General features: G+C 42.7%; 1 protein-coding gene across 10 annotated transcripts in view; it reads right to left on the bottom strand.

Moving 5' to 3' along the window:
• FRMD4B (FERM domain containing 4B) overlaps positions 1 to 20,593 on the bottom strand; it is a 323,064-nt gene that overhangs the window by 52,574 nt on the left and 249,897 nt on the right. For 9 of the 10 annotated variants that reach the window (XM_081246504.1, XM_081246503.1, XM_081246507.1 and 6 more), the window contains 2 exons: positions 19,532 to 19,588; positions 18,705 to 18,727 (listed from right to left, as the gene is read on the bottom strand). In XM_081246504.1, the coding sequence (XP_081102630.1) occupies positions 18,705 to 18,727; positions 19,532 to 19,588 (80 nt within the window). Of the gene's footprint in view, positions 1 to 12,352; positions 12,521 to 18,704; positions 18,728 to 19,531; positions 19,589 to 20,593 lie in introns of those variants that run through there. The other variant, XM_081246510.1, reaches the window with a different exon arrangement.

Here is a 20,593-nt window from a genome sequence, read left to right as displayed (position 1 = left end):
CAAAACAAAACACCTGATAATTCAACCCTAAAACTTCTAATTGTATTGTATCTTTCAGACTTAAGAATTTTTCTTTTGTGTCACTCTTAGACTATTAAATATTAGAATATAAATATATCTTAGATGCAACACTCTAATAGGAGCCAAGTGAGAGAAGCATTAGAAATCCAACTGTCTAAGCCAGCTGAGAAAGGCAAGTCAAGCTCAGCAGCAGACACAGGGACACAATGGGGACTTGGTGGGGACCATGAGGAAGAGAAGAGAACATTACCCACTTGAAGTTACTTAGGATATAGATTTGACTGTGTGTGTGACAGAGATCAACACTTTAATGTCTCTTTACATACAATTTAGAGCTAGAATAGCAGGAAGTGTTCAGGGACTGAAACTCTTGTTGCTTCACCATTCGTGGGGTTCTGCTGTCCTTCACATGGTCTGAGATAGCCCACCACCATGTCCACCTTTTAGCCATCACGTAGGGGAAAAAGAATAAAGGAGAACATACCCACTCCTTTAGGGGCAGAACCTGAAAGCTGCCCACTTCCCCTAATCCCACTGGCCAGAAGAATCACAAGGCTCTTGATAATTGCAAGGGACACTGAGACATGTAGACTTTATTTTGGGCAGCCACATGCCTTGCTAAAAATTCTACTAATACGGAGAAAAGGGAGATTGGATACTGAGGAAACAATCAGATGACACTGCTGATGGGGAACCACCACTCAGATCAATGTAATTTCTGCCACGTGGGAATGTGGATCCACTATCGCCTAATGATTGCACTTTCTTCAGAAATAAGGCAAAATCTCAGAGTTTTACCTAGAATGTCTGAATTTTAAAATATTGCCTCAACCAAAAAACAAAAAAGTAAAGCCAAAAATAAAAAGTAAAGCATTGTGCAGGCTATATAAAACATACCTGCGGACCATCACTATCGCTTTGCAATTTCTGACAAGCTAATAGTAAAGAATGTATAGGGAGGCCCTTCTCAGTTCAGCTTGGTTTCTAGTTTCAGATAATTTACTTACAGTGCAAAACATCAGTAGGGCATGAGTAAATGAGACACGTAAATAATTTTGACAAACGTGGAATCTGGACCATCCCAAAAGATTACTTTCTCAGGAAAAAACACAGCCTTCATTTCTTTGTGTTAGAAAAGGTTCCTAATTAATCCTCCAAATCTCTTCATTTGTGCTATTGCAAAATATCCTTTCTTGTGAATACACAACATCACTTTCTATAAGGACCTATTAACACAGGAAACTTCTAACAAGCCACCACCAATAAGGAGGTGATAGAGCTGGGGACCTGTCTATGACACTAAAAGAGGAACAAAAAGATGGCTGAGACAGACGACCTGGCAGCAAAATGGGTTAAATCGTTCAACAAGCAGTGCGCAAGTAGAAACCCAAATGGCCAACAGGCAGAAGCAAGTGTTCAGCTTTTTTTTTTTTTTTTTTTTTTTTTGCGGTACGCGGGCCTCCCACTGCTGTGGCCTCTCCCGTTGCGGAGCATAGGCTCCGGACGCGCAGGCTCAGCGGCCATGGCTCACGGGCCCAGCCGCTCCGCACATGTGGGATCCTCCCGGACCGGGGAACGAACCCATGTCCCCTGCATTGGGAGGCGGACTCTCAACCACTGCGCCACCAGGGAAGCCCAAGTGTTCAGCTTTGTAAGTATTCAGGGAAATGCAAATTAAACCTTCAATGAATTACCACTTTGCACCTGACTGCACTGAGGTTACATGAAGATGAAGGGTGATACGAACTCCCATCCATTGCTGTAGAATGCCAACTGACATGATCTTTTTGGAAATCTGCATACCCCATGACCCAGAGATCCTTTCCTAGGTATACCTCTAGAGAAACTTATGCAAAAGAAAAGGGTTTATAGCAGCATTGTTCACAGTAAGACAAATAAAGAAAACAGCCCAAATATCCCATAACAGTAGAAATGATAAAATTACAGTATTCATACAATGGAATACCATGCAGCAAACAAAATACAGACTAGCTTCACACAACATGATGAATCTCACAATATTTAGCAAAGAAGCAAGACCCCAAATAATATATATATCACCATCCCATGTATATAAGTTTGAAAGCAAGCAAAATGAAACTACAGAGAATCATACATAGGTGATAGAGTATAAAGCAAAACAAGAAAATACATTCTATACAGCCCAAGTACCTCTGGGGAAAAGAGAGGATTTTTACTGGGAAAGGGGGGTCCACTCCACAATGGGGGTGGGGTGTGATCCTGGCAACATTCCTCATGGGGTGTGGTTATGTGGCTGTGTAATTTCTAATTTGTTATTTAAACCATTCATACATGTTTTACACATCCTTGCGGGTGATATAATTCACGTAAAAACTAAGTCAAATATGGTTAGTGGGTGAAAGGGAGGGTACTGATGAGCAAGCCCATTGCCATTTAGAGGGCAAGTGTTTGAAACACTGGTGCATTATTCTTAAGTTAATCCTGATCATTTTCAGAGTTTAGAACCTGAAGGATTTCACGTTTGAGTGGACTGACAGTAGCTGAGTGCTTATTTGTTCACCCTCTGAAGAACCCCTGCGGGGGAATTTGCCTGGAGCCAAGGCCACGTGGATCAACTGAGCTGGCAGAGGCAGCCAGGTCTGGCTTGGGCAGAGAAGGCCCCTCCTGGGGCTGACAGGCAGGCAGGGTGGGAGGCTGGGTTTATATGAATGAGGATCAACCTCAGAATCCCAAGGGAGGGCCTCTAAACAGCCGGGAGGTGAGCAAGCCTGGACGGAGATGTCTCTGCCTTGTCCCAGCAGGAAACGCACTACTCACCCTGTCTGGACGTTCTTTTTTTTTTTTTTTTTTTTTTTAATTTTTTTAAATTTTTGGCTGCGTTGGGTATTCCTTGCTGCAGGTGGGCTTTCTCTAGTTGTGGCTCACGGGCTCTAGAGCGCAGGCTCAGTAGTTGTGGCGCACAGGCTTAGTTGCTCTGCGGCATGTGGGATCTTCCTGGACCAGGAATCGAACCCGTGTCCCCGGCATTGGCAGGCGGATTTTTAATCACTGCGCCACCAGGAAAGTCCTGTCTGGACGTTCTTGACCCGAATGCAATGGAAGTGTTATTTTAAAGACGAACTTGACCAGAACTGCCAAGAGGGACTGCTTTCTCCAGGTCCTAGCCAAAGACAATGCCCATAAATCTACAAGACTTGCTCCTTCTCAGTAACAAACCAGAAATTGCTATTCTTCATCCTTTCAGCAGGAATTCAGATGCCACAATGAAGAACGCTGAGTTTTATCTAATTATCTAGGCTGATAATTAGATAAAATACCTGATAATACCTCCTTCAGGTATTCCAAGTTCCTATTCTGTCAGCTTTCTGGAAGGAAGCGGCCCATGACCCACCATTTAGCCACCGCAGCTCTTTTTCCCGTGATGATTCCTTTTGGCATTCCCAAGCCCCCTTTCACGGGCTCTTGTTTTTCTTTACTGACCGCAAAAGCCCTGTAGGAATGTGCCAACCTCACTCATTTTTAAGAGAGCCACATGGCTGGCAAAGCTGAGGCCACCCTTTGTGTGCGCTGGAGCAGTTGTGTGGAAACAGCCACCCCCAGCAGATGTGTGCACCTGTTTGTGCCTAATTGGGAACTTGCCCACAGTGACAATCAGCCACCTGCCATTCTCAGGCTGGAGGACGAGGGAGTGCGGGCAATTAGCAAACTGTGGTGCTGGTACTTCTGGAGCAAACGGATCACTGAATGAGATCCCTCAAAGATGGTAGCTGTCAGTGCTTGGTGTGGAAGCATCCTTAGGTTTCTAGGACAATTAAAAAAAAAAAAAAGCCCAAGCCCCAAACTTCCCTTTTCTTTTTGATGCTAACACTCTTCCTTAACTGAAATTCCAAGCAAAGGTGCCTAAAAAGCATGTTAAATATAATGACCTAATGGAAATAAGCATAGAAACATCACCAAGACATAAATTAAGCTCTTTAAAAAGTAACTTGGGACTGGAGTCTTGCATGAGTATAACTCATGCATATGCAAATGTAAAAAAGCTACAGTTAATGCCTGTTGAACACTCAAGATAAAGTCTACCATGTAGCCTAAGGGGCCTCCAAGACCTCAAGCAAGTTGTCACAGCTGGGAGCTCTATTTAATACTGTGCTATGTGCAAGCTCAAGATTTACTGTCTTTAGGAACTGGTGTAAATTAGAAACGTTTGCCAGTCTTCTGGAGTTGCCTGTACAGAGGCTGGTGATAAGCCACTTCCTTATCTATGCTTGCTAGAGAGCTGGGGTGGCCGTCAAAGGTTTGCACTATACTGAAGGAATGGGCCATGGCAATGATCGTAACAGCCAGAAAAACTGTATTTAATGTCTGTTAAATGGTGTAACAGGTGTCAACTCAATTACTAAAGCATTCCAGCTGGATCCAGTGGTTAAGGAGGACAGCTTGCTTAAACATGCCATTATTAGAAGGATCTTGGATACTGAATATAAACACTAATCTCCTCGACTAATCTACCAGCGTTGATCAACACCTTGGTAGTTAGCAGTTTAAGGTATGTTCTCAGTTTACTTAGAGCATTTGTTCACTGGCCAGATGGCCTTCACATCACCCTTTTTTAATTAAAAAAAAATCATGTTTCTTTCAGTTATCTGGACACTTGGCCTTCAGTGATGAATCTAGTTTATTATCTCCTTGACTTAATAACTACAAAGTTCTAACAGTAAATTTCTCTCCACTAATTCCTAGGTAAAGGGATATTAAAGGTGGACAAGCATGAGAAAACACAGTAGTTCTTACAATCCCCTGACTAGCAGCATCCGTATTATCTGAGAACTTGTTAGAAATGCAAATTCTCGGGCCCACCCCAGACCTACAGAATCAGGAGGGCAGAAGGCGGGACCCAGCCTTGTTTAATAAATGACTTTAGAACCACGGGACCAGAATAATAGAATAAACACATCATAAAACAAAGGGAGATTTTCAAGAAAGAGAGCAATCTACAGTTTAAAACGGGAAGGAAGGTCAAAGAGGCTGAGGACAGCCCAGGAGGTTAGTTTCACGAGACTCTTCGAGGCTGACTCAGCAGTTATACAGAGTGGATACCTCCATTCAGTCCCTAAAAAAGAAATGCTCTGAACGACAGCTCACACTCACTGAGCATTACTAGGTTTCAGAGACTGGACCAAAACCTCTCTCTACAGGTTATGCTATTATCACCAGCATCCCCATTACATAGATGTGAACACTGAGATTTAAGAGAGATTTCAACTCACACGGCAAGAAAGTAGCAAATATGACTCCAAGCCTGTGCTTCAACCACTCTGCCTAACTCCATTAATTCCAAAAAGAGACAGAAAATGGGGGGAGGAGGAGGTGAGGAGGAGACGGAAGGCTTTTGCCAGCTTCACTCGAGGCTTCAGAATTTATAATTCTAGTGGCCTCTCATCGATTCTACTAAAGTTAGTTTCTGGGACTTCCCTGGCGGTCCAGTGGTTAAGACTCCGTGCTTCCACTGCAGGGGGGCTCGATTCCTGGTGGGGGAACTAAGATCCCGCATGACGCACGGTGTGGCCAAAAAATAAAATTAAAAAATAAATAAATAAAAATAAAGTTAGTTTCTTCGGTGAGGATAGGTTGCATTTTTTAAACCAGATAATCTGGATTAGCCAAAAACTGGATTAAACCACAAAGATCTGAACACAGATAAGAAGACTGAATATGTGTTATCACTCAGTGTTTCTTAAACCCAACCAAAACCACTACAGTCTATAGTTGTCCCCTGATACCAAATTTAGTTAAAAAAATTTTGTTTTAAGACCCACAAAATCAGACCCCAGTCATTTTCAGCAGAATTTTAAAACAGGGCACCCAAACCCGCCTGAGAAGCCCAACACCCAACAAAGTTTCCTTAAAACACACGAGGTGTTCCTGATGCCTGATTTTTTAATCCTGACTAAAAAATTCATAGTAAAATCTCTACCCCTGTCGAGTTCTCTCTTTTAGAGGATAGAGGGCTTGGGAGGCGCTGCAGAAAGTTGGAAACAAATTGTCATCATTCATAGTCAATCACACACCAAGGCAGAAAGCTAGGGCTCAAATCCACCCCATTCTAAAGCCACCACTGGTTGTTGCAGACAGTTTAGTCAAACTGCTCACAGACTGAGACGATTTCATAATAGCTAAAATAAAGTGCCCTCCTCACTTTCCACCCCTCCAGACCAAACCCTGCCAGATGGTTTAGGCGAGCTGAGTTGGTGTGTCCGACCCTGAGTTCACAGATGGGGGAAACAGGGCCCGCTGATGTTAAAGACTTACCCAGGGGCCCCTCGGGGAGGTGGCGCTAGATCCAGAGGACCAGTGGCTGCTTGACTGGTTCTCCGGACTCCAGGTCAAAGTGGAGCAGCTGGGGAGAAGGAAGCAGAGGAGGGAACTGGAAAGCCAGGAGGAGAGAGAAGGGGGAGGGGCCGGAAAAACCAGGCGGGCTGGGCCAGACCTTGCCCCCTCCCCTCCCAAGTCACAGGGTCTTTCCAATCTTGGAATTTTCTTCCCACCGCATTTAAACAGTTCTTGATCACGCCTCAAGCCAAATCAGGTGGTCACCGTTTGCAGAGCGGAAAGTAAGACCTGAAAGAAGCCCTTCTCCTGGCCTCCCCCTTAAGCTAGGGATGCCCCCCAGCACTTCTGGGAGAAGGAGGGATGCCCTCCATTCATCTTAACCCAATGAAGCTCCTTCCCTGGGGCTCAGGCGTGAGCACACGTTTCTAGGCTGCCTCCAACCACTCAGCCCCTTCACAGGACAATAAACAAAACTCTTGTGGCTTTAAAGGAGACTGTCCTGGGCATGTGCTGTGTGGCAGACAAGTGCTCAGCCTTTTACTTATACAAAATACAAAAAAAAAGGAACTCATTTAATCCTTATGGCGAACGTAGATGTAGGTGCTATTTCTAACTTACAGATAAGGAAAATGAGGCTTAGAGAGGTCACCTGGCTGCCTACTGTCTCACCAGAGCTGGCACATGGGCAGCCAGGGTTGGGACACAGGCTACTGCAAAGCTGCCACATACTTAGAAACAAGTCAACAGAGCAGCCTACCAGCTGGCCCTAGACTTGTAATGTGCAGTAATAAGGTAAGGACTTCGAACTGGATACAGGCCCAGGTCTCCATGTTTGTAGGACATTTGTGGTCTTAGGTAAACTAACCTTTGTGAGCCTCGGTTCCTCATTATAAAGACAGGGATAGTGACCTGTTTTATAGGGTTCTGGGGAAGATGCTATGAAGCTATGTTGCTATGAAGGCACCTGCCTATGTTCAATAAATGTGTTCCTTCATTTCTGATCACAGCCCATGAAACCAACAATAATAAACACTTTATTTCTACCATTCTCAGAACAGGATGCGGGTGGATTACGACCACTGAGAAGAAGCCCCAGTGGGGGATCTAGATTAGAGTTGCCAGATTAAATACTTAGAACACACACTCAAAAAGTTATTCGTTGTTTATTCTATTTGCTCAATCTGGCAACCCTAAGGGCTGGTAATAAACCACATGGAAAAGAACTTTGGAAGTGACTTGGCAAGTCCAGGTTGTAAGCGGCTTTAGGATTGGTTCAACAGAACCCACAGTTACTGGTGGAATTTTAGCCTTGAAACTTGCTCTTCCAACATCATGACCAATCCATGGAATTTGTGTCAGATCCTCCTCATCTCAGCACTCTACCAAAGAGACAAGAAACTGGTGTGTGTTCTGGGGAACACAGCGTCCACTCAGCTAGAATTCCGTTGCTGTTACATTTTTGTCTGTGGCCTAACTTATAACAAAGGATGAATTACCCTGTCCATCTGCGTGCTTGATAGGGATCAACTGTCAAACTACATTTTTTTTAAGTCTAAAGAATTTCTAATAATAATGAAAATGTGATGAGAGACTTTTCTAAACATTAGTCAGCTTGCCAAGGATTCTGATCCTGTCTACTTTGAAACTTCAACTCTTTTAGAAGAAATGCAATCCATAAGGATGACTTTGGCTGAGAATTAGGTTAACACGAAAATTTGTAAATATTTAAAATAAAAACATTTTAGAAATTCGTAGAGACAGAGGGTAGAATGGTGGTTGCCAGGAGTTGGGGGGAACTCAGTGAGATTCCAAGGTCTGAGCCAGCGCTGATGACATTCCATTGCTGCCAGAAACAAGCTATGAAGAACTGTCTGGCATGTGGGTCCAGGAGTTCGCCAAAGTCTAACTGCATTTGCATTATCAGCCCAAAGCAGTAGATACTGTTAAACATCTTTTGGATTCACTCTTGAGGAATTATCAAGTGGAAAGGCTGAGTAGAAATTCAGAGGATGGGGGTTAAAATCCAAGTACCACCATATGTGGAACAGATATGTGATCGTGACCACTACGTCCGTCTCCACATCTGCAGAATGAGGATCTCAACGGCTACAATTTGAGAAGCAGATGATAAAAGTACACAGGAATACCTGGCACCTAATAGATGATGATAAAAGCAGGGTGCACAATGGTGGAGTGAAAAAAGCATGACCTCTGCCATCAGATGGCTTGCGTTCAAACCCTAACTCCATATGGTAACCAGCTGTATGACTTGGGCAAGTTATTCAACTTCTCTGAACCTCAGTATCTTCATCTATAAAATGAGGGTAGGGACTTCCCTGGTGGTCCAGCAGTTAAGACTCCACACTTCCACTGCAGAGTGCGTGGGTTCGATTCCTGGTCAGGGAAATAAGATTCTGCATGCTGCAGGGTGTGGCCAAAAACAAATAAATAAATAAATGAAGTACAAAATGTAAACATCAGGAAAAAAATTTAAAAAATAAAATGAGCATAACGATACTACCTAGCTCATATTGTTGATACCAGGGTAGCAACTGAGTATTTAGGAAGCTTTTAAAAATGAGTATTCCAGGTGCCAGGCACTGTTCTAACCCTTTCACGTGCATTTTCTTTCTTGATTTTCACAATGCCCTTATGAAGTCAAGGTTGTTACTCCCCGTGCTTCAGACCTGGGAGATCAAACATACTGAAATCAGAAAAGGGTAAGAGGTTCCCAGACATATATGCAAAAAGGCTGTTTGGCAGAATTCTGTGTGGTTCCAGCTTCCTCAATGGAGTACCCGTTTAGACACCTACAAGAGGACCCCTTCTTTAATAATCCATTCAACACCCGGGCCTTCTCAATGCCTTACAGTTTTCAACAGCCAGGACCAAGCTACAATTTGCAAGGCCCAGTGAAAAATCAAAATGTGGAGCTTCTTTGTGAAAAAATCATGGAGAATTTCAAGATTTCAAGACAGAAGAGCATCAAACCAAGAGTGGGGTCCTTCCGAGCAGGGGGCCCTGTGTGACTGCACAGGTCACACATCCATGAAGTCTGTCCTGCCAACAGCTTTTTCCCTGGTAGGTTTCCACTGTCTTAATTGCTTCCTTTCTGCCTGCCCAGCCTCAGGCGCCTGTGCTGAGAACTGAATGAGCCTGTTCACAAAGGCACGTAGGCCCCTGGGGGCCAGCAGGTTCTGGACAGGGCCTCCCATATACGGGGGGAATCACAGGCTTGCTGCTCTGGGTGGCAGGGAAGGGCTTTAAGCCTTGGTTTGGGAAGTTTCCGTTAGGCCAAGTGGGTAGTGTTCCATGAATCTTACATTCATTTTGAAAAAGGATGCAGTGCAGGAGATCTGTAAGTCACTGTGCTAAGCTCTGAGTTTTTTAACAAGACAAAATAACATTTAAAAAAATTCTGACATAAGCACTATATCTTCATTTTCAATAAATGAAAACACGCTGACATGCAAAGAAGAAGGAAAATTGTAAACATTTCTATCCCCACCATCCCGAGACAACTGTTAGTCATGACAATAGTACCAGCTTAATTTTTTTTACCCCTACCATAAACCAGGCAGTGCACAATGCACTATTAACACTGTATTGCAAATCTGAAAGCTGCTAAGAGAGTAGATCTTAAACGTCCTCATAACAAGGAAAAAAAGATTTTTGTAACTATGTATGGTGTTGGATGTTAACCAGACTTATTGCGGTGATCATTCTGCAATATATACAAATACTGAATCACTATGTTCTATACCTGAAACTAATATAATATTACATACCTCAATAAAAAAACCATATCTCAATAAAAAATTTTTTATATAAGAACTGTAATTATTCCCACTTACAGATGGGAAACTGCAGCTTAGAGATGTTCAGTAACTCAGCTAAGATTATTCACCAGTGAGAAGTGGGATCTGGAATCCAGTTCAGCTTTGCCTAACTTCAGAATCTACTCTACAACAGTCTATGTGGTAGAGAGATCTGTAGGTGTGCAGAAAGAATATACTAGAACTTTTTTTTTTTTTTGGCTGTACCACGTGGCTTGCAGGATCTTAGTTCCCCAACCAAGGATGGAACCCTGGCCCTAGCAGTGAAAGTGCCAAGTCCTTACCACTGGACTGCCAGGCAATTCCCAATACTAGGACTTCTAATGATATTTATTTTTATCCATTCTTGGAACATGTTACTCTATCTCTTTCCTTTTGATACATTACTCTTTTGTGAATATTTTATAATGTATGTGATGTCAACATAGTTCTACATGTACATAACTATATAATTAAATAAATAATTAAAAGTATACATATATTGAGAATGAAAGGGGCTGTATGAACAAAAAAATTTAGGGGCTCCTGCACGATGCTACAACTTAAGGACCAGTTTTTATATCTGTATCATGTATTTGAACATATTGGTATATATAATTTTTTTGTAAAAATGGATAATACATATACTTTTTTCCTACTTCCTATATTGTAATCATTTTTCCATGTCAATAAATATTCACCTACAACAATATTTTAATGTAAGTATTGGGCTCCTCAAGTATTAATTTTGGTAAGTAAGATCTCATGATTTAGAACAGGGATCTGATATCCATCCTCCATTCCTATGCCTTCAGCCCACCCCCACTCCAATGAACAGTACAATATACTTAATTATCTGGAAGCCAGGGATTCTTCTTAAAAATGCATCTCTCTTCCCAAAAGAACTGAAATCAGGGTCTCAAAGAGATGTTTACCTATTTTTCTTCATATCAGCATTACTCATAAGAGCCCCAAAGTAGAAGTAGCCCAAGTATCCATCCATGGATGAATGGATAAACGAAGTGGTATATACATACAATGGAATATTAGCCTTAAAGTACAGGAAATTCTGACACACACTACAACATGGATGAACCCTGAGGACACCATGCTGAGTGAAAGAAGCCAGTCCCAAAAGAACAAATACTGCATGATTTCACTTCCATAAGGCACCCAGAAAATGCAAATTCATAGAAACGGAAAGTAGAATGGCGGCCGTTAGAGGCTGGGGGCGGAGGGGAGAGCGGTTATCACTTAATGGGCACAGGGTTTCCATTTTGCAAGATGACAAATCTTGGAGATGGACGCGGTGATGGTTGCACAGCAATGTGGATGTACTTAATACCACTGAACTGTACACTTAAAAATGGCTAAGATGATAAAACAACAACAGCAACATCATCTAAAATGCATCTCAGTATACTAGATGGGACTTAGTGGAACCAGAGTCCCAAGTACTAAGTCTCCATTCTGTACCGGGCACCCTGCAAGGTGCTTGATCTCACTCAATCCTCACAACGAATCTCTGAAAGAAAAGGGACCTTAGGTTCAGATGGCTTTAAAACTGGCTCAAGGTCACACCACTAGCAGATGAGGAGGGCTTGTCTCACTCAACCTCATGCCTGCGTGTCTGAGTCCAGGGCCCAGGCCTTTCTCCAGTGTCTCTTATAAAGGATGTAGAAGGACTGTGGCTCAGGAATAAAAGGAAGGCTGGAAACTCAGTCTGCCTCCATCACAGCCCTTGCTTGGGCCCAATGCCTCTCACGCTGTAGGTACTAGGTGTTCAGTCTACAAGAGTGAATAAGGTCGAGCAATGAGAAGACAAGGTATTCCAAAGGCACTGCTGATTGAGTGCTCATTTCCGGCCTTCTCACTCTTAAGCTATGTCCTCAAGTGACTAATATTAGACTCGGGGCCACTCCTGTGATAACACCACTTACCATGGTAGAGTCCACTGCCTGCTGTCCTCACTGCCTTCTATCAGGGACAGCAAGGATCCATGGAGGCCTCCCGATACAAGTGTAAGACAAAATGGTAAATCTGAGATGGTCAGGGAGACCTGGGGACTGCAGGTCTGGTCCTGTCAACCTGAACTGTCATGGATATGTCACTTGTTAGTTCATCAGCTATAAAATGAGGGTTCCAATACATAATATTGGACAGCCCTAACATTCTCTGCATAGAGCAGACGAAAAAGCACCCACCGTATGGGATGGATGATTCCTTCCAAATTCAGGGCTCTTCAGAAAAAGTGAGTTCAGAACTTGATGAATGTTTACCCCAAGAGTTACTGGAATTAAAATCGAGGGATGCGATAATCTGGTAAGGAGTACAAAGAAAAGGTTTGCCAAAACTGCTTATCTTTTAAAGGCATTTTAATACTGAGCTTTCAGCAAATAAATAATCCCCTGCTTCACAAAGTGAAGTCCATAGAACACTGGTCTGGCAGGAGGCTCACACATCAGGGACAAATAAGTGTTGGAAACACTGTTTATGTGTCTTCTTCTGGGAGATCTGCCATGCACGTGAGCAGATTCGAACTTCATCGAAAAGAACTTTGTTTAGCTTTTAACCACGTATTTCCCACACTTATTTGTCTGTGGTTCCCTATGTGTTGTTATCTTGTTTGTTTATTCAACATAGCAACTCTAAACATCTGGCCAAGCCATGGGGAAATGTTAAACCATAATATGGTAATGTAAATATAATCCACACAAAATTTCTTAATCTCACTTGTAACGTGGGAATAATATTCCACCAACCTCATGGATGGAGATGACAATTAATGAGTTAATGTTTGTAAAACATGTAAAACAGCCTGACACGTAGAATTATTTACAAATCATTAAAAATAAATGAAATATTAATGCACTGAACTGATTAATAAAAGAACCTATTTGTATCTTTAAGTCAAACCTTAAAATAGAGTCATGACACCAGGAGAGAGAAAAGCCATTTTTTAATAGGTTTTTCACAAAAGCGTTTTGCTGATTCATTAAAGCCCTGGCCTGAAATCAGACAGAAACGTTAAATTTCTGTCCTCAGCCTTCTTTATTCTGCCAGCAAGGAAGGTAATGATTCTTACAAGTTTGTGTGAGGATACAAAAAAGGAGACTCCTGACAAAGGTCAAGAGCATGAGGGTGGAGTCCTAATTGGGCCACTCTCTAAGCCATGTGACCTAGACAGTCAACTACTTACTCCCTCCAAAGCTGTTTCCCTCTCTGTAAAATGGGGATAATACCAGTAGTGCCCGTCATCACGGGATTGGTGGAAAGGTTAAACATATTAACAATAATAATAGTAATACCAAGTAATAGAGACAAAGAAACTGAGTTCCAGAGAGGTTACCCACAGTAATACAGCAAGTGCCTGGGCAATGAAATTCCAAAGCTCTTGTCTTCACTCCTGCCTCTCCATTGATGTGAATAAGGACATACTCAGCAGAGCACCTAGCCCATGGGAGCTGCTATTTTTATCATTGTAACTGATTTTAAAGGTCCCGGAAATGGAAAGATATTTTAGAGCTTTAAGTGCTCTAGAGGTGTAAGAGTAGGAGAAGTTCTTTAAAGTCTTTGATTGTTCCCCCCTCCCTTCATTAGCTACTCTCAAGGCATCTAGAGAAGTTCCTCTCCCATGGGAGACAGCTGTTCCCAGTAGCACAGCTGTAAATTGTGAATTATTCCTTCCCACTTGAAGCTAGGTGACAATATGCCCTCATGGTGACCCAGTACTGAATTGTAAATTGTAGTCACTCACTCTTATAAGCAAAAAGTGCCCTAGTCACATAGTTCCCTTAGTAATTTCCACCTTTCAGGATCTTAGAAAGAAAAGAAAATGCTTTGCTTTTACAAACTCATTTGTGGCTGGCTCAGTGATGAAACCTTGCCTCCTTGCTGTGTCAGCCTTCAGGAATCCTGTGTTTGTCTGTGTTGTGTTACCCGAGTAGCTTGTTATCTTTGCAGCTTAAGGGCTGACTTGGAAATTCAGGCTGTCAACTATTTAAAGAAAAAAGTCCCCATGTCACTATTTTAATTAACTTTCAGAGAGCAAGATTTCCTACTGGTCATGATAATGTTAACTTAAAATTCTCAAGGAAACAGGGCAGGAACCAAAATAGGGGAGGACTGTTGTTTTTAAAGGCATTCTAGGAAGAAGAGTTTGAGCAAAGCCATAAAGGCGAAATAGTGAAGGCATGTGAAGAAAAGAGAAGAGAGGCAGGAACAGATATTAAGGAGTATGGGCAGTAGAGTGTGGGAGGTTAAAATGTATAATGCAGATTATGGGGGGCCTTGAATGCCAAGTTAGGGTTTTGGAAGATGGGTGTCTGTGCAATGAGAAACCGTAAGAGGTGTCTGGAAGTCAACAACAATGATCACATTTATGTCTTAGTAAGATACCAGGGGGTTATGTGCAGGTGGTAGTATACAACAGAATCAGAACAGATCTGGGAACTTACTGGCTATGTGACAAAGTCTCTTTGGCCCTAAAATTTTCATCTATTAATTTGTTAAATGGTGATGATAACAACTGTGGTGGGAAGTGAATGAAATCAGGCGTTGACTTTTAAAATAATGTCACAGAAAGCAGTCAGAGAAACAACACACACACACACACACACACACACTTTTACAGTCAGGCTGAGTGGAGGAGACTAAGGGCTGAGAAAGCCAGCGTTCTGATAAAGACAAGGAAAGAAGGGAGCTGTCTAACAGACAAAAAGGTGGGAGGGAAAAGAGAAAATCCTTAGAGATGATTCAAGAGAGAATGGTGGTTATTCAAGGGGAGACAGTGGAGGAGGAGTTGGTCTGGGAGCTGGGATGGTGGCGGGTTCAGCTTTGGAAATTCTAAATTTGAGAAAGAAGAAGATATTCACAAGGAGTGGGTGGACCAGAGCAGCCTCAAGAATTAGGTGTTCAATCACTGTTTTAATTGAAAAAGCCACATTGCCCTGGTCTAGGAGGGTAATAATTGGGGACCTTTTCTGATCCACAATTAAACCTCAGTGAAGTTCTAAAAGCTAAGAGCTGTAGCCACTGACATGTTAACAGAGAAGTGGAATTCAGAATTGCCACTGAGGTAGCTCTTGATAGAAATTCACATTTCTCTGGAAGGAAGGCCCCTGCCTAAGTACCTCCGCATCTTAGTTGCCTAGATGGGTGCTGACCCATTTCAGGCATTTAGTAGATGTCACTGGATAAAGCTATGAAGTTTGTATAATTTTAGTTTAGCGGTATCAAGAATGCATAAATTCCATTTCAGCGCTTCATACTTTGCCTCCTTTGAGGAATTTCCCTTTGCTTGTTCCCCACCTGAGAAACATCACTTAAGAAAATAATCACAGGGACTTCCCTGGAGGTCCAGTGGTCGAGACTTCACCTTCCAATGCAGGGGGTGCGGGTTCGATCCCTGTTCGGGGAGCTAAGATCCCACATGCCTCAGGGCCAAAAAACCAAAACATAAAACAGAAGCAATACTGTAACAAGCTCAAAAAAGACTTTAATAAATGGTCCAAATCAAAAAATCTTAAAAAAAATCACAGACAACCCCAATCCCAACTACACAAAGACATTCATCAAAGCATTATTTATATCAGCAAAAAATGGGAAACAATTCATATTTAAGACAACAGGGGAGTGATAAATTATGTCCATCAATTTGATGGAATATGAAAGTGGTGACTGCAGGAACCGTTCTAAGTACTTTCTATATATTAATTCATTTAGTCATCATAGCAATTCTGTGGGGTGTATACTATTAGTATAAGTCCCATTTTACAGGTAAGGAAACTGAGGCTTGGTGAGCTTAAATAACTTATTCAAGATTATACAGGTAATAAGTGGCAGACCTGGGATTTGGGTGAGGCTTTCTGGTTCTAGCGTCTTTGCTCTGATCACTACACCACACTGCTGCATGGTATTTTTTAAATTTTGACCTGATTTTCTTAAATTAGTTTTATAACAAAACTTCGGAGGAAAAATATACCCTCTCCATTCCGGGGAGGAGGAGATCGGATAGGGAAGGGGTGGTGACAGTCAACCAAAATTCTGCTTCGTTATATACCCAATAACAAAAGTTCACATTTCTTATTCTTTCTTTCACCCTCATCAGCAATAACTAATGCTCGTAAAACAAACTGTAATCTACAAAGTCCTTAAACATCATTCGTAGCCTCAAAACTACCCTGCCAAGTCCCATTTTCCTTAATCCCAATTTACAGATGAGAAAACCGAGGCTGAGAATGGCCAGAGGGCATTCAGGGTCACGGTGCTAGTTTCTTGATTCCTAGTCCCAAGCTCCTTCTACTACTCAGTGTGGTTTAGACAATTTCAAAACAGTGTCCTCCATTTCTTTAATCTAGTAATCACTCAGGAAACCACCAGGAACACAGTGAAATTAAGGAAAAGGATTGGTTTGAGCTTGGCCAGACTGACTCACCAACCTTGAAATCTTAGGGCTAAAGCGTCTGTACTACCCAAGGGCTGTTCCTTCTAAGCCTTCTTCTGCCACAGGCAAATCTTCCCTAAGGAAGGTTTGTGGAATCAATCTTTCTCTTTGATTCTTTCCCCTGACACGTGATTACAGCTTCTTCAGACCCTCCTACATCCCAAAAGCCTCTTCAGAGGCTGCCAAGAGATGGGACAGGATGATAATGATGAGGGCAATAATGATACTATAATACTTAATAATAATAGCCAAAGTGTATAGAGAGCTTGCTACATGCCAGATACTGCCCTGGGCAATGTTTACATACAATTAATCTCACAACAGACCTAAGGAAGGAGGTGCCATTTTCCTGATGAGGAAATGAAGCTCAGAGGGTGTCCATCACACGCTTGACCGGGAGAAAGTGGGGGAGGAAGGGTTAGCGGTTCACAGACAGCAGAGGCTGAGCTGTTGGCTCAGAAGCCCTCATTTATAAATCAACTTCAGACTCACCCCCTACACGATGGAATTCCTCACATATCTGATCTTCCTAGGAAACATGGCTCCTCCAGGGAAGACAACAGTGGAGAACACAGCCGCTCTTGATGCTAATGACCTAGAGACTGATTTATCCTCTTTTCATGCTCTGACATTTTCTTTTTTTTTTTTTTTTTTTTTTTTGCGGTATGCGGGCCTCTCACTGTTGTGGCCTCTCCCATTGTGGAGCACAGGCTCCGGATGCGCAGGCCCAGCGGCCATGGCTCACGGGCCCAGCCGCTCCGCGGCATATGGGATCCTCCCAGACCAGGGCACGAACCCGTATCCCCTGCATCGGCAGGCGGACTCTCAACCACTGCGCCACCAGGGAGGCCCCTGACATTTTCTTTTAATTAAAAAAAAGGTTGGTGTTCATTGATCTTTATGATTCCTTCAAAGCATATTTCCTAACCTAAAAATTTTTTTAAAAATAATCTAGGGCCTCCCTGGTGGCGCAGTGGTTGAGAGTCCGCCTGCCGATGCAGGGGACACGGGTTCGTGCCCCGGTCCGGGAGGATCCCGCATGCTGCGGAGCGGCTGGGCCCGTGAGCCATGGCTGCTGAGCCTGCGCGTCCGGAGCCTGTGCTCTGCAACAGGAGAGGCCACAACAGTGAGAGGCCCGCGTACCGCCCAAAAAAAAAAAAATAATAATAATCTAGCACAAAACAGAGCTAAAAGGAGAGTGTGGTGAGTGGATCAGGGCGTGTTAAGTGGAAGCCTCAGTCATTCGACCACATTAAATGGGCAGATGTGGCAAGTGCTTGGAGTTTCTGAGGTGAAGCATGACACTATGAGTGGACATTTTCAAGCTTGGAAGGCATTACTGGGTTATCAGCCTGTTAGGGAGCACACTAGTCAAAGCCTTGGCTGGGAATGAGTACTAGTTGATCTGTAAATAATCTACAGGTAAGGTTTACCAGCAGTGGAACATTAACACTGTAGAGGCGAGGCTTTGTGGGTCGTTGGCCTGTGAGCTGCTTCGAACTGGAGGTCTTGCCTCCACCTTTAACCCTTTCTACTACCCCAACGCAACGATTGCATTAAAAGAACAGAATGGAGCAGATAGAGGGTGAATTCAAATATAAACACTCTCTGACGATTTGGCCAGTTAGGCAGTTAGAACCAGTAAGTGCCTCGGTGGCAACAATACAACTGTTAGGTCACGTATACGAAGGGTGAGGCCCCTTTAGGGCAGCTGCAAAAAGAAAGCCCCTATTAATCCCTTAACTAAGCAGCTGATGGATTTAATCTTCTTGTGCTTATGGTATAATTCTTCAAACACAGGATTATTATAAGTTTAAAAAATCGGCACGGGCTACCCAAGTTTTTCATAGATTTCTTCATTTTACTAACAGATGATGGAAAATAGAACTTTGGAGGACGTCTGAGTATAATCTGCTGGTACTCTGGCTTGGAAAGCTTCATTCCCGGATTCATTCACAAAAAGAATAGGTCTCTATTTGAAGAGGAAAGAGACGTCAGTCTCTCGCCTGGGGATCTACTTTCTTTTGATTTGCATCCATTGTTATTTAAAATAGCATTAAAAGATTCAGCTAGGGTTATTTTGCATAGTAATATTAGACAAGGAACCATACCTGGTGTAATCCCCTTTGGCTTCCTGAAATAAAAAACAGATATAGATGACCAATTTGTATTGATGTTGATTAAGCTAAAAGAATTGTACTCCTGATCATTTTCCCCTCTTAAAATGCCTGAGTTTTGTTTTGAAAACTTTTTCACAAGGAACACCTTCCCTACACATGACCCTGGAGAAGAATGTGGCCTTTAAGAAATCGCTATTACCCAATAATTATTTCTTGTTTTTTAACAGAAGAGACAAATCTATCTGGAAAAGCATAGATGGTTATTTCTCCTTTAATGTTTTGAAGATCACGAGATAAATGCTTGCCTTTCGGAGCAGCACACTTTGTAGTCTGGACTCAGACCGTTTAAACCATGACACAGGTAAATCCACACATGCCATTTGTTTTCTTTTTTTAAACCAGCATGGAATACACTGGTTTTTCAGCTATGTGTGCCTTTAAGAATTAAAGGGCTCTTTAACTCCACCTCAAGAAAAAGTATACAAAAGTTACTACATTTAAATGCAAATTACAGCTGTTGTAACAACTGCAGCCTCCCAAATTCAAGCCACCGGGAGCTCTTTGCCAGCCATATGGTCTTAACTCTTCTTCCTCAGTGAAGTCTAAGTTTCATTTTCTTCTGACACATATCGCACTCTCGCTCATGCAAACTACACTAAAATAGAAAACAGTGGCTCACATTTTATACTGGCAAACAACCAGGAGGCTTTAAAAAGCCGTCAGCCACTGGCCCATATGCAAAAGTTTCACAAGCGCAGGCAGTTCACAAAACTCAACAAACAAAAGGAGCGGGTAAGAGGCAGTTTGTCAGTTCTTACCTGTAAAATAAGCGCCGCTAACCTGAAGATAGTTTCGCTGTCTACTTCGATTTGCCCCTGTCGGTGGAAAAGGAAAGCATCACTGAACACAGGCTGCCCTGGGTCGTAGCAAATGGCTGTGGAGTTGGGGAAGCTGTCACAGCTTGGTACCTTCAGTTTAGGATTGAACGCAGATCATACCATCGCAGGGGGAAGGGAGGGGGGCGTGGAGAGACGTATCCAGGGTTAAGGGGAAGCCACATTGTGTGTGTGTCTGTGTGTGTGTGTGTGAGAGAGAGAGAGAGAGAGAGAGAGAGTGCGCGCGCGCGCCAGCACTTTAATTAGCTGTGGGAAATTGTGTTTTGAGAGCAGTATTCTGGAAGGAACACACATGACTTTGAAACTGAAAATTCAGACAGCTTCTAAATGAATAATTTTTACCTCTCCAAGTTCATTTTGAAGCTCTGATTTTCTTAGATTAGTTTGCTCAGTGTTTTCCTGTGTCATAGCAGTTATTCTGGTACACACACAATGCAAATATTATAAAAAATGTAAGTTCTACCTCTGTGTCAATGAGACATTATTGAATTAATATTTATACAGTTGTAGAGAAAATGTAAAGCCTTAAGAACCAGTTACAAGGCTTCCCTGGCGCAGTGCATAAGAATCTGCCTGCCAATGCAGGGGACACGGGTTCGATCCCTGGTCCGGGAAGATCCCACATGCCATGGAGCAACTAAGCCCGTGCACCACAACTACTGAGCCTGCGTGCCTAGAGCCCGTGCGCCTCAACAAGAGAAGCCACCGCAATGAGAAGCCCGTGCACGGCAACGAAGAGTAGCCCCTCGCTCGCCGCAACTAGAGAAAGCCCGCACACAGCAATGAAGACCCAATGCAGCCAAAAACAAATAAATTAATTAAAAATTAAAAAAAGAACCAGTTACAGCAAATGCTTGAGACAAAAATTCTGTTGCTTTATACTGAAGTTTGATGAACCCTAATTTATCATTTTTCTGTGATTTTATTTTATTTTTTCTATTTTTTAACATTTTCATTCCCAGAAGGAAATCCGGTACTCATTCG

Source organism: Mesoplodon bidens (assembly GCF_964165515.1).
Source record: "Mesoplodon bidens genome assembly, chromosome: 10".
In the NCBI taxonomy this organism is placed as follows: Eukaryota; Metazoa; Chordata; class Mammalia; order Artiodactyla; family Ziphiidae; genus Mesoplodon; species Mesoplodon bidens.
Note: the sequence above shows the minus strand (reverse complement) of the source record. Positions and strands in the feature narration are given on the sequence as shown.